Source organism: Plectropomus leopardus, chromosome 13 (assembly GCF_008729295.1).
Source record: "Plectropomus leopardus isolate mb chromosome 13, YSFRI_Pleo_2.0, whole genome shotgun sequence".
NCBI classification, from domain to species: domain Eukaryota; kingdom Metazoa; phylum Chordata; class Actinopteri; order Perciformes; family Serranidae; genus Plectropomus; species Plectropomus leopardus.
This window is the reverse complement of record NC_056475.1, coordinates 52,091-66,693: the sequence shown is the minus strand read 5'-3', so window position 1 is coordinate 66,693 and position 14,603 is coordinate 52,091. Positions and strand designations below refer to the sequence as shown.

Here is a 14,603-nt window from a genome sequence, read left to right as displayed (position 1 = left end):
CAGAGAACCTGCTGCGGTATTAGTACTTCACAGTACTTTCATGAGTCCTGCAGAGGACATGCTGCGGTATTAGTACTTCACAGTACTTTCATGAGTCCTGCAGAGGACATGCTGCGGTATTAGTACTTCTGCAGCAGGTGTAAAATAAAAACAAAAATCAAACAAGATTTACCAGAATTACATTTATTAACATGTCACTGCTGATCGGCAACATGTCTGACACCCATGAACACACCTCAGACCCTGTTTCACACCTGTTTCAGTCTGTTTCACACCTGATTTTGTTTGTTTCAGTTTGTGTCACACCTGTCTCACACGTTTCAGCCTGTTTCAGTGTGTTTCACACCTGTTTCCATCTGTGTCACACCTGTTTCAGTCTGTTTCACACCTGTGTCAGTCTGTTTCACACCTGTGTCAGTCTGTCTCCATCTGTTTCATACCTGTGTCAGTCTGTTTCACACCTCTGTCAGTCTGTTTCACACCTGTGTCAGTCTGTCTCCATCTGTTTCATACCTGTGTCAGTCTGTTTCACACCTCTGTCAGTCTGTTTCAGTCTGTTTCACACCTCTGTCAGTCTGTTTCAGTCTGTTTCACACCTGTGTCAGTCTGTTTCACACCTGTTTCAGTCTGTTTCACACCTCTGTCAGACTGTTTCAGTCTGTTTCACACCTCTGTCAGTCTGTTTCAGTCTGTTTCACACCTGTGTCAGTCTGTTTCACATATGTTTCAGTCTGTTTCACACTTTTTTCACGGAAACGTATCGTTGAAAACAGACACTGGTAAAATGTGCAGTTTTGAGATTGAAAGTGCCAGCAGACAACACCAATGATCACAGATTTATTAATAGATTAATTATTGACTAATTAATGATAGAAACTAAACTCATCACATCTAATCAATAATCAATAATCAATCACTGACTGATTGTAAAACTGTTGACTCTCATGAACGCTGAAACCATTTGACTGGTCCATTAGAAATGACTCCAGCCCTCTGATTGGTCAGAGTGCGTTCAGCCCCACCCCCTCCGCTTCCTTCAGCTCCTTCAAAGCCACACCCTCTGTAGAGACCACACCCTCATCACAGGATTCCCCGTCCCTTTTTAAAGACACGCCTTCCTCTGGTCGGGGGGTGGGGCTTGATCCAGACCTTCACAGAGAGTTATCAATATTTATTGATCTATTACTGATTGAATAAAACCAGCTGCCTGTTACCATTAGCATCACCAATGATAGAGCTAACACTGCTAATGAAGCTAACAAAGCTATTGAAGCTAACCCTGCCAACGAAGGTAACAAAGCTAACACTGATAATAGAGCTAACACTGCTAATGAAGCTAACAACACTTTTAAATCTTCACTAAAGACTCACCTCTTCTCACTGGCATTTCATAAATGAGCACACAAATCACAGGCACTGCGGTTTTTCTACTTTTACTGTTTTTATTCTAATTTATCTATTAATTTACTTTTTATGTATCGTGTGTACAGCACTTTGATTGACTGCTGACTTCTTAAAGGTGCTTTATAAATAAATAAACTTGAACTTGAAAACTTAACAACACTAACGTTGACAATAAAGCTCAACAAACTCTGGGAAGTTAACATCTCTAATGAAGCCGATGAAGCTTATAAAGCAAACACTGATAATGATGCTAACTGTTAGCCATTAGCTCACCATTTCTCCTCCACATCCTCGATGGTGTCGGGCAGCGGTATGTTCAGCGTCTCCGGCAGGAAACAGGCAAAGCAGCTGGCCAGCACTGCCGCCCCCCCGTACACCACACTAGGCAGAGCAGGGAACACCTGGGAAATGTAGTCCATCGGAGCCGTTAGCATGATTAAAAACAGGCCAGAACTCTACAGTAGTCTGATTCAGTTTTTGTTTGTTATTGCCCGTTAAATCAGTCAGTAAACAAAAGGGGCGTTTCCAGGATTTTGGACCTCTGTAGGAAGAAAATGGCAATTTATGTTTTAAAACTTTTGGCAATAGTTTTCTTCTAATTTGTTTTTTTCTTTAAAAATGTCGGTGATTTATTTTGGGGTGCCCAGTAGCTCAGTTGGTAGATCGGGCACCCCATGTACAGACGCTAAGTACTCGCCGCAGCAGCTGCAGGTTCGATTCCGGCCTTGGCCCTTTGCTGCATGTCATCCCCTTTCTCTCTCTCTCTCCCCCTTTTAACTGTCCTATCTGAATAAAGACAAAAGACAAAAAAATATTCTTTAAAATCTTTTTAAAAACTTTTAGCAATTTTTATTTTCTTTTTAAAATGTTGTTGATGTTTTTTCTTTTAAAACGTATTGTTTTTTAAAAAATTTGGGGTGCATACACCTGCTAAAATAATCACCAATATGACACCATTCATCAGTCCTTGAACATGTCATGTGGGGCAAACACTTGATGCATTTTCCCAGAGTCACTTATGGAGGCTCAAGATAAAATATTTGTAGCTTTGGGAAGGGTTAAAAAATAGCCACCACCCTGTAATGAATAAAGAAATGTCCCTTTGGCCACAGCATGGAGGCCGGTGAAAATGTGACGATGGTTACTTCTGTTTAATATCTATTAATTACTCAGTCTCTTTCTCAAACTCGGTGCAGACTAAATCTGAACAATGTTTGAGCTGCTTGAATGCAGACAGATGGTATTGCATCACACCCGAGCAAATGTTAATGTCCATTGCTGCCGATCAGAGCTGATAAACACCTGAGACTACTGCAGAGTCATGTGACCCGGCGGAGTGACATGACTCCTGCAGAAATGTTAAGTAAAAGTAGATGTTAGAAGGAAAGACGGCTTAAGTTCAGATTCACAGATCATATGATGGTGATGATGACGATGGTGATGATGACGATGGAGATGGTGATGATGGTGATTATGACGATGGTGATGATGACGATGGAGATGGTGATGATGGTGATGATGATGAAGGTGGTGATCATGAAGACAGTGCTTTAATATTAAAGACTGAAGCCAATGATCTCATGTATTAACATGGACCGATTTGTTCATAAATGTAATAATAAATCATGAATGATTAATAATCAGATTTATTCTGTTGATATGGAAGTATTGAAAACATATTATTGATCAATTGATAAGTTTTGATCTATGATTTTCACAAACTGATCCACTGATTAATATTTAATATTTTGATTTGGATCGGTGATTTCACCTCATCCAGGATGAGGACAGCGGGCGCCGCCATGCTGCCGACTCTGGCCATGGTCGACACGAAGCCCATCCCCGTCTGCCTGAAAACACATTTGAACCTCAGATTTCAGTCCACAGGGACAGACACGGGGACACGGAAAGTACACAAACACTACAGGAGCAACAGAAAAAAAACGGCACACTGACAGACAGTGAAAGAAGAAGACAGAAGAAATGGAAAAGACAACAGTGACAGCGGAGACAACAGAGAATGAAGAGACAGCAGAGAAAACAGAGACAAAAGAAAAGGAAGAGGCAGAAAAGACAGCACTGACAGAAGAGACATTAGAGATAACAGAGACAACAGAAAAAGCAGTGACAGCAAAGATAGCAGAGACCAAAGAGACAGCAGAGACAGCAGAGATAACAGAGACAACAGAGACAGCCGTTACGGCAGAGACAGATAAGACACTGCAGAGACATTACAGAAACACAGCACAGACAGAAGAGACAGCAGAGACACATTAGAGGAAGGAGAGACAGCAGAAATTGAAGAGACAACAGTGACAACAGAGACAGAAGAGACAGCAGAGACAACAGAGAATGAAGAGACAGCAGAGAAAACAGAGACAAAAGAGAAAGAAGAGACAGCAAATACAGCAGAGACAGAAGAGACAGCAGACATAACAGAGACAACAGAGAAAGCCGAGACAGCAAATACAGCAGAGACAGAAGAGACAACAGAAACAGCAGGGAAAACAGAGAAAGCAAAGACAGACGAGACACAGTAGATACAACAGAGACAGCAGAGACAATACAGACAGAAAAAAAAACAGAGACAGCAGTGTCAGAGAGACAACAAAGACAGCAGAGACAAGAAAAGAAAGCAGTGATAACACAGACAAAGGAGACAACAGAAACGTAAGAGACAGCAGAGACGAATGAGACAGCAGAGACAGCGGAGACAGCAGAGATGAGACAGCAGAGACAACACTGAGCAGACATTCAGCTTTTTTTCTGGACATGCTGAGTTGTTGAAGTCCAGCCTGCAAACATGTCCTTGACTGACAAAAATGAAGACTGATAATCTGCAGCTAGAATGAGTTCTCAAGTTGGTCATTAAGGTCTCCTCCAAGGTAGACTGAAATTTACGTTGCTTAAGAACGCAGCTGGAAGTACCCGTTACATGCGTCACACGCTACTGGATGGCGTCAGGTTGAACAGCTGCTAGTAACGTTGTGATATAGGGCAAGGATGGTCCCTACTTGGCTGGGGGAGGGGAGTGGTACGGATTCAACAAACCCAGTAGTTTGATCCTAACCATCTGTGCCATCATATGCATTTGCTGATGTCCCGGTAGCAACATCCTGGAACGTCAACAGCAGACGCAGAAGGCTATCTGGAGCGTAATACATAGACACTGAAGGATACCCAGAGAGTAATCTGTAGACTTGGGATGCCGCCATACCTTTGTTTTCTACCGCTGTTCTCACCTGATGACGGTGGGGTAGAGCTCTAAACTGATGACGGTGGGGTAGAGCTCTAAACTGATGACGGTGGGGTAGAGGTCTCACCTGATGACGGTGGGGTAGAGGTCTCACCTGATGACGGTGGGGTAGAGCTCTCCAGTGTACAGGTAGACGGTGGTGAAGGAAGACGAGGTGAACGCTTTGCCAAGACAGGCCAGTGTGGTCCTGACGCTCTGCAGGTCTGTGGAAGATCAATACTCTCAGATTTATTTTATTGATTATTGACTTTGTGCTGGACAGTTACATCCTGTTGTAGATGAGAAGCTGAAGGACTAGACGGTGTGTGTGTGTGTGTGTGTGTGTGTCTTTAATGTGTGTATCTTTAGTGTGTCTTTTTGTGTGTTTCTGTGTGTTGGTGTTTGCTACCTGTATGTTAGTGTGTGTGTTATTGTGTTAGTGTGTGGTGGTTTTTGTTACCTGTTTGCTGTTGTGTGTTACTGTGTATTAGTGTGTGTCGTGTTATTGTGTGTTAGTGTGTGTTATAGAGTGTTGGTGTGTTACTGTGTGTTACTGTGTATTAAGCTGTGTCCCAGTTCAGGGTCTGTCCCAATTCGAAGGCTCCTTCTTCCAAAGCCCACAAATGTCCCTCTGTTTTGAGGACACGTCGCTACTATCCTTCGCAACCTTCCATTTCCCAAAATTCCTTGCTGGGCCGCTATCTTTAAAAATAATTGTCATAATGGCGGCACAGAGCAGAGATCGGAGCGTTGATTTAACTTAATGTGGGTTTTTACTAATTTGACAATCAAACGCCAGATATGTTAAACTTAGAGGGACAGTAAAATCTCATAATTTCATTCATAATACGTGACGTTAGTAATGCTAACATGTAGCCACCTAGCATACTAGCTATGGAAATGAGCCAGCGCGGCGCTGTAGCCCCGCTGTGCCGCCCGTAGCAGAGGAGCGCTCCGCCCACTGAGCGAGGGAGAGCTCCGCCCACTGAGCAAGGCTTTGCCTCCGAAGGAGTCGCCTCCGTAGACCGCGTAGGCTGCCTCCTCCGGAGGATGCAGACCCTGAATTGAGACACAGCTTTAGTGTGTGTTATTGTGTGTTACTGTGTATTATTGTGTGTTTTAGTGTTATTCTGTGTTGGTGTTTGTTACCTGTGTGTTATTATGTGTTACTGTGTATTAGTGTGTGCCATTGTGTTATTGTTTGTTACTGTGTCTGTGTCTTGAATGTGTAATTCTGTGTATTGGTGTTTGTTACCTGTGTATTATTGTGTGTTATTGTGTATTAGCATGCGTTATTGTGTTATTGTGTTTTAGTGTTATCGTGTGTTGGTGTTTGTTACCTGTGTCTTACTAAGGTTTGGTGTGTTAGTGTGTGTTATTGTGTGTTACTGTGTATTAGTGTGTGTTATTGTGTTATTGTGTGATACCTGTGGGGACGAAGATATTGGCGAAAATGACGAGGGCAGACATGAAGAGACAGGTGGCCTGAGTGACCCTCCTGCCCAGGTAACTGAGCATGCCCAGAGCCAGCAGCTTGGCGGGAATATCCACGACTCCAAAGATGATCTGCATCAGGTAGATACTCACCTGGAAACACCAACAGCCAAAAGGAGGACATGAAGGGGTTAAACCACAGGTAAAGTTTAAACTATTCCCTTTCTAAAGGCAAATAACCCTCAACATCAGACAGGTGGACAGGTGGACAGGTAAACAACAGGTCAACATATGGACAGATAAACAGGTAGACAGGCAGACTCACGGATACGTAGACAGTTGGACAGGTCAACAGGTGGACACCAGGACACACGGACAGATAAACAGGTAGACAGGTGGACAGGTACAGGTGGACAGGTCAACAGGTGATGACTCACCCCGAACTTCTGCAGGTCCATTGCCAAACCATAATACGCAAAACTAGTGGAGAACCTGCAGAGGAAGACAAATAAAGTGGACAAGTGGCCGAGTGGACAGGTAAACAGGAGGACAAGTAAACTGGTGCACAGGTAAACAGGTGGACAGGTAAGCAGGTGGACAGGTGGACAGGTAGACAGGTAAGCAGGTGGACAGGTGGACAGGTGAAGAGGTAAACAGGTAAACAGGTACAGTAGATAAAGGTGCTGCCTGTCTGTTTCTTGAGGTTTGAACTGAACCTTGTTTAGTGGGAATATATAAAAAAAAAATACATATATGAATATAAATAAAGAGGAGTACACACAGGTTAGTGGGCACAGGTGAGTGGTGAACACAGGTGAGTGGTGGACACAGGTGAGTGGTGGACACAGGTGAGTGGTGGACACGTGAGAGGACACAGGTGAGTGGACACAGGTGAGTGGTGTACATGTGAGTGGACACAGGTAAGTGGACACAGATGAGTGGACACAGGTGAGTGGTGGACACAGGTGGGTGGACACAAGTGAGTGGACACAGGTAAGCGGACACAGGTGAGTGGACGCTGGTGAGTGGAAATAAAGAAGATGTGTCCTCTACCAGACGACGAGCAGACAGACTGAGATGCGTCTCATTCCTCGTGTCCTCAGCAGGTCGTATGCCGTCAAAGACGAACGACTCGACTCAATCTCCTTACTCATGTGAGAGTGAAGCACCTGCAGGTCACATGACATGAATCAGAGCTCTGACTGGACAACAGATATCTTTACATGTGAGACAGACAGAGAGACAGGTAGACAGGTAGACAGGTAGACAGACAGGTTACCTCCAGTGTTAACTTGTCAATAACTTCTGGTTTTCCGTTGACTCGAGCAATGCGATGAAGACTCTTTAAAGCCTCCTCAGACCGACCGTTCAAAACAGACCAACGAGCTGACTCCGAGTACCACCTGACCAATCAGAGAGCAGAGAAATCAAAACCCCTGATCAATTATGCCCTTCTTCCACCGGGGTCGGTTCTGGACTGTTTCTGGACTGGTTCTGGGCCATTTCCTAATCTAGTTCAGCTCTTTGTGTTTCGACAGCCAGAGAATACTTTTCTGGGCCAGGGGTGGGGGGTGGGGTTGTCTTGACCAACATAAACACGGTGACTGCCATTTTTGAAAAATCCACATACTGACAGTTTCGTCCCTTCAGAGCACAACATTACGTCATCTATATTCCATCTACATTAAATTATCAGACTGTGTACTCTCGAAAACAGAGCCTTCGGAGTAACAGCCCTGACCCTCTGGAACACGCCCCCGACAGATATCCGAAACACGTTCATGTTCAGACAACTGCTCAAACACCATCTGGACACCACAGTCTCCCTGAACTCTGACCCCTAACCCTCATCTTTGTGCCTCTGTTCACTTTGTTTGTTTGTGTTAGACTTTTTATTCAGTTGTGTAAAGCGTCTTTGGGTGTCTATATACATCTAAGTTATTATTATCATCAGTAATAATAACATACTTTAATATCATATATTATCATATGTTATTTATTTTATTTAATATTATTTTATATTGTATTATATTGATATTTGTATCTTTATTCTACATTGTGGTGAAGCAGCAGCAGTCTGAGGAGGAGACCACCTGCCTGCTGGGGCTGTGGTCTTCAGCTGAAGTCCAGGGGACCTCGAATGGTTCGTGTGGACCAAACGGTTCTCAGTCTCTACAGAAGGGGACTGTGGGTCGAGAGGAGTATCAATCAAATCAGCAACAAGCTTAAAAAGCTTAAAAAGGACCAGAGGAATGAGATGGGAAGAATTCGGCTGCCAAGAAATGTCCATTTGGAAAGACTGGACTTCATCCTCGGGGATAGATCGGCTGTCGGGCTGACTGGTGCCCTGAACTTGGTGGTAATAACCTGTGCAGGTAACATCAACATCACATCTGAGAGTATTTTGAAATTCTGACCAGCTCCAGGCGAAGAACAGGAATTGGGGGGCGCAGACCGCCACCTGCAGCTTCCTCCAGTCTCTCAGCCAATAGGAGAGCCCAGCCAGGATCATCTGACCAAAGGTGAAGAAGAAAGAGGACAGCGTCCCCACCAACGTCCTCTCCCTGGTTGGGATCCACTCCACCTCTGGAGACACATAGGTTCAAAGAGACAGGTTCAGAGAGACTGACAGACAGGTTCAGACAGACCGGTTCAGACGGCTGAGACAGGTTCAGACAGACAGACAGTTAGTCAGAGAGACGCCAATGAGGATGATCCTGGACAAACAGACAGGTACAGACAGACTGGTAGACAGACAGACAGGTACTCAGAGAGACGCCATTGAGGATGATCCCAGACACCGCCATCCCGCTCAGGAACCTGAAGATGCAGTAAGCAGAGTATGACGGGGAGAGGGCGGAGCTACAACCGAGGATGGCGAGCTGCAGGTATGACCAAATAAGGACAGACCGCCTCCCGAACCTGAGAGACAGAGACAGATTCTGATGGGCCTGATTTCAGTGCACACCCACAGACAGGTATGAGGGATCGATGTGAGACAGGTGTGTCTACAGGTGAGTCTCACCTGTCTGACAAACCACCATAGATGATGGCACCCGCCAGGACACCGCCCATATAGATGGTCTGAATCATCTGTTTCAGAGGACGCAGGGGACACACCAGTTCCCACTGAGAGACAGACAGGTTCAGAGAAACAGGCTCAGAAAGAAAGACAGTCAGACAGGTCCCTACAGACAGGTTCACACAGGTAGGTTCAGAGAGACAGGCTCAGAGAGACAGGTTCACAAAGAGAGACAGGTTCAGACAGACAGGTTTAGACAGTCAGGCTCAGACAGACAATGTCTCTCTCCATTACCTCGGAGACAGTGGTGGCGAGGAACTCGGAGGTGTCGAACGTCCATCCATCCAAACATCCTTCAGTCTGCAGCTGGCTGACATTAGCTGAGCTACCGTTAGCAGCTAACAGCTGCCACTGAGGCTCCACATACCTGAACAACAGGTAGGACAGGAAGTGATGTCACACTTCAACACTACCAGGAAAAGAAGCAAAGAAGAAGAGCGTGTACCAAGCTCGCCGAGGCGCTAATCCGGGAGTCGGTCGCTCCGCCGGCAGGAGTTAACCATCAGCCGCGCTCAGCCATGTTTGGCTGCTGTTAATTTTACTACGCTGGTCTATGGGCCAGTAGATTCGGGTATTTTACACTTTTCTAAACCAATAAAAAGAGTTTTCTCTGCTTCATGCGCCACTGAGCAGCTCTCATAGGAATGAACGAGGCCCCGCCCCCACGGCTGTTTCCAGATTTCACTACATACGTCCGTGGTGTGTACCTCCTGCAGCGGTCCAGTCTACTTCCTGAAGAATCCAACGGGATATATGCTTTCAGCAGCTGCTTCTGATCCACCTGAAATGACAACCAATCAGGTTCATACACCTGAGACAACAACCAATCAGGCTCATCTAACTGGTAGTGAGAAAGGTTATAGTGAGACAGGTTACCTGGTAGTGAGACAGGTTGTGGAGGCTGTGATTGGCTGGCAGACGGCAGTGGTGGGCGGGGATTCCTGACACAAAGTTGTTCAGCAGGTTCTGACTTGCCATCAGCAGACCAGGTAAACTGATCAGGGTCACATGGATCCACTGGTACCTGCCAAACCCGCCCACCTCACCATGGCAACGGGACACACACACACATGCACACACACGCACACACACACACACGCACGTGTCACACACCTGCAGCTCGTTGTCGACCTGGACAGGTGAGTTCTTACGCTACTGCAGAATCAAAATACCTGAGGAAAGTGTCTTACCTCATCTAGCAGGTCACTGAAGCCCATGTCTCCCTGTGTCTCTCCTTGTCTCCTCTGTCCTTGTCTCCTGTTTTGTTTTCAGAGCTTCACATCCATCAGAAAGAACGTGAGAAAAACACATATGAATAAAAATAAACTTGTTTGTACGAAAACAGATGATTTGTTCCTTTGTGCCACTTCAAAGTGGACACGTCAGTGGACGTGTCCACTTTGAAGTGGACATGTCCAGTTTGTACATGTCTATGAGAATGAGCCGAGTAAGCAGCAAACTGGTAACCTCTGTAACAACAGCAGAGACTGAACCGGACCCTCCTCTGAACCAGACTCGTCCTCAATGGACAACTGCAGGCTGACAAGCAGCACAGAGCAAGAGGACACAGAACAAGTGGACACAGAACAAGAGGACACAGCGTGAGGATAGACTGAACAGGACAGTTGGACTCTGTCTCAACTTGGTCAGAATACTCAGTGTGTATTATTTTCTTGGTTAGTTTTTAAAAGAGTTTTAAATGAATGACTGAGTTTTTAATTAAATGAATTTTTAAATGAGTTTTTGAATGAGTTTTTAAATGAACGGCTTTTTGAATGAATGCGTTTTTGGGATCAGAGCTGCTGTTGGTTTAAAGTTGCGTCACACTGAATGAATCGCTCTGCTGAGTCAGCAGCTCCAGCTTCCTTTGATCAATACTGTTGAAACGCTCATTTTGTTAAAGTTATTGATTTCATTATTATTCAGAGTTCTAGATTGACAGTTTAGTTTATTTTATCAGATGGATTTCATTGACCAGCGTTCATTTTTACATTTCTGGGGTGAAGCCCCATCAGGTGATGTCATGTAAATTAAATCCTGTTATTTACGATAATTAGTAATGGTCATTAATAATAATAATTATTATTATATCTAATTAATTATTAATAATAATTATTATAAAACTATGCCAACTATCCCAAACCCTCCAAAACTCTCCAAACTATCCCAAACTCTCCTAAACCCTCCAAACTATCCCAGACTCTTAAACCTCTCGAAACTGTCCTCCAAACTCTCCATAATATTCCAAACTATTCCAAACCTCTTCAAACTATCCAAAACTCTCCAAAAGACTCCAAGCGTCCTCCAAATTATTCCAAACTCTCCAAACCTCCTCCAAAGTCTCCAAGCCTCCTCCAGACTGTTCCAAGCCTCCTCCAGACTTTTCCAAAACTCCTCCAGACCCTACCACACCTGCGTCATGTGTTCCTCGTGGCCTCGAGTTTGTCTGAGCTCTCAAACGGTGAAATATTTGAATGGAGTCTGGTGAGACTTCTTAAAGGATTAACAGAAGCTGAATGAAAACAGAATGTACTCACGGTCTGACGGACGCCTGGAGGGCTGCGCAGGTGGACGGACGGAGAGACAGACAAGTGGACAGCGGAACGGACGGAGAGACAGACAAGTGGAGTTGGAGGAAACGTCTGATGATGAATCAGTGACTTTACGATCCGTCTCTCTGCTGGTCAAGACACTGAAACGGGACAGACGCTCCCTCTGTTTTTCTTGGCTTAACAGTCGTTTGTTTTCAGTTAATGGTTCAGCATCTCTGTCCCTCTCTGTCTCTCCCTGTCTCTCTCTCTGCTTGTCTGTCTGTGTCTCTCTCCCTGTCTTTCTGTCCATCTGTTTGCCTGTCTCTCTCCTTTTCTGTCCCCTCTTGAAAAGCTTCAGTTGGATTTTGAAGATCAATAAACTGATAATCAATGAAAAGACAAATGGATCTGATTTAAACATTTTAATAACTGTTGTAGTTTTTGACTCTTTGTGGACCCGAACTGTCCTACTGATGTCCTCCTGCAGAGATGCGTGACTCGTTAAAACTTTGTTTGTTTTCATGTCCTCGCTCCTCGCTGAGACACTCAAGTTTTTCTGTCCTGGAATTTATCCGACAGAGAGTCAACCAACAAACTTCTCAGTAGGGGACACATCCAGAGGACATAAAGAGGAGACACAGTGGACACAGAGACATGTTAGAGACACACGTGAACAGACTGGAGGACCAGACTGAAAGCAGTTGACTGAATCAGGTTATTTGTAGGTTTAGTTTGAGTTTGGATGGAGCTACAGTCTGCAGGACAGACAACGTCTTCACAGCACTGCATCCCTAACTTTGACCCTCTGCTCACAGATCTGTTACCATGGAGATTAAAAACGCCGTGCACCGAGACTGCGGTCGACGTGAAAAGCTCTGCTCTTGTTACTTTGACGTTTGGGATTCAAACGTTTAACTGAGATAAAATCCGCCGGTGGATGAATCGCTCCATCGTGTCCTTTATTTTTGGGCGATGCGACGTAACGTTCAAGCTGCGACACTCTGAGGACGTTCTGGTGACGTTGAGAGGTGACGGATCAGAGAACGTTCTTTATAAAACGTTCCCTCAATGTTACATGACAACAAAGGAAGAACGTTTCCAAAGCAACATTCAGAACGTTATTGAGGACTGATGTGACACAACAGTTTTAAATGAAAATGTGAAGTCAGATGTTAACAAAACATTTCTGACGTTTCTCGAGAACGTTATCTGAATTACAAGAACGTTCGAGAACTAAAAGAAAATTTGACCCTGAAAACGTTTCTAAAACTTTGCATTGGTTGCTTTTTAACTCTAACAGAACATTTTTGGAACCAATCCTTGCTGACTGCAGCAGGACTCACGGGCCCCGGCGGTCTTCGGTGATCCATCAGTATGATTATTTACCGGCTGCAGGTGAGACATTCACAGAGGGTCCCTGCAGAGGTCAAAGGTCAGCTACGGAGTCCCCTGTCACTCATTAAACCTTGAATCTCCAGATTTGGTGGTTTTGATGTTTTCAGACTGAAGAATTTCAGCTTTTTGTGATTTCAAACGAAAAGATGATTTCAGCTAAAAACATAGTTCAACCAAAAAATATTCGTCTTATCGATGATTCAGAAAAATATTAAAAATCAGAGAAACATAAAAACTGAGTCCATCAGACTCAACCTGCACAGCAAAACCAGAAACCACCAACATCCAGAAACACCAGGACCTCCTGACACCCTCGGACACACAGAGACCAGTCCATGTCTCAGCAGGGACGGCCTGTCCTCCAGGATCAGCGGTAATGTTCCTGGCTGATGATTTGTAAAAGCATGCTTTCTTTATAAAAAAAAAAAAAAAAGCAATAATTGCATCTTCAAACATTTTTGGCTTTTTTTGGGGGGGGGGCTTGCCAAATGTTTGAAATATATGCTTTCTTTAAAAAAATAAAATAATAATAATAATTGCAGATTTTTCTGGAAAACAAGTTTGTAAAGAATATTTTGTTGATTCTTCAAGAAGAGATTGAGATTTTTTTTTCTTAAAAAATAGTTTTGGTATTTTTTTCTTGAATAATTTTTGTTTTTATTCTTCAAAATTCTTGGTTTTTTTTTAAAAAAAATTGAGACAGAATGAGCAGTCAGTGTCCTCACTGAAGACAGACATGGAGACAGAATGGACAGTCAGGGTCCTCACTGAAGACAGACATGGAGACAGAACGGACAGTCGGTATCCTCACTGAAGACAGACATGGAGACAGAACGGACAGTCGGTGTCCTCACTGAAGACGGACATGAAGACAGAACGGACAGTCGGTGTCCTCACTGAAGACGGACATGGAGACAGAACGGACAGTCGGGGTCCTCACTGAAGACAGACATGGAGACAGAACGGACAGTCCGTGTCCTCACTGAAGACGGACATCAGGACAGAATGGACAGTCGGTGTCCTCAGCTCCCAAACACTGACTGAGTGTTCAGAGAGCAGCTGCTGTCCACTGTGTCCCCCCTGCTGCAGACAGAAGACAGTGGAGTTCGAGTGTGAACGTTGCATTCGTGCTCTCTGATTCGGACGATTCTGAACTGATACTCGATCGGAGGATTTATTGTTCTGACTGCTGCTTTTAATAAAGTTTTTTTATTAAAGTCTGTTTTAAATGTTTTCAATAAGGTGATGAACAAACTGACATGTTGTCAATAAAGTTTTCCTGACAGTTCTGGGCGACACGCTGCGTGTTCACGGTGACTCGACATGTTGATAGCGTGTCAGACTTCATGTTTCCGAGTCGAACATTAACTGAACTCGGTTAAACTCCGCAATCATTGTCAGCCTGTAAACAGGAAGTGACCTCACTGAGTAACCCAGCTGAGCCACCAACGACTTTCCGAGACTTTCCAGGACTGATTCAAGATTTAAAGACATTCTGTGAAATGACCATTGATAGTCCTCA

The 14,603-nt window shown here is 44.4% G+C and overlaps 1 protein-coding gene across 9 annotated transcripts; it reads right to left on the bottom strand.

The window, feature by feature from the left end:
- Positions 1 to 470: 470 nt before the first annotated feature.
- oatx (organic anion transporter X) lies at positions 471 to 12,742 on the bottom strand. 9 transcript variants are annotated; one of them, XM_042498789.1, is made up of 16 exons: positions 11,693 to 12,742; positions 10,346 to 10,429; positions 10,032 to 10,196; positions 9,863 to 9,936; positions 9,390 to 9,522; positions 9,099 to 9,202; positions 8,841 to 8,995; positions 8,491 to 8,659; positions 7,353 to 7,476; positions 7,127 to 7,242; positions 6,399 to 6,565; positions 6,067 to 6,226; positions 4,755 to 4,863; positions 3,176 to 3,250; positions 1,678 to 1,805; positions 471 to 1,149 (listed from the first exon to the last, which is right to left on the bottom strand). In XM_042498789.1, exons 2-16 carry the CDS (start codon positions 10,370 to 10,372, stop codon positions 1,002 to 1,004), a joined length of 1,854 nt encoding a protein of 617 aa, XP_042354723.1. In that variant the 5' UTR covers positions 10,373 to 10,429; positions 11,693 to 12,742; the 3' UTR covers positions 471 to 1,001. The 9 variants fall into 9 exon arrangements, with proteins under 9 accessions (XP_042354723.1, XP_042354725.1, XP_042354724.1 ...); XM_042498791.1 differs by having other exon boundaries at positions 3,176 to 3,254; positions 6,511 to 6,565; XM_042498795.1 differs by having other exon boundaries at positions 1,062 to 1,149; positions 6,511 to 6,565.
- Between the last annotated feature and the right edge of the window lie 1,861 nt (positions 12,743 to 14,603).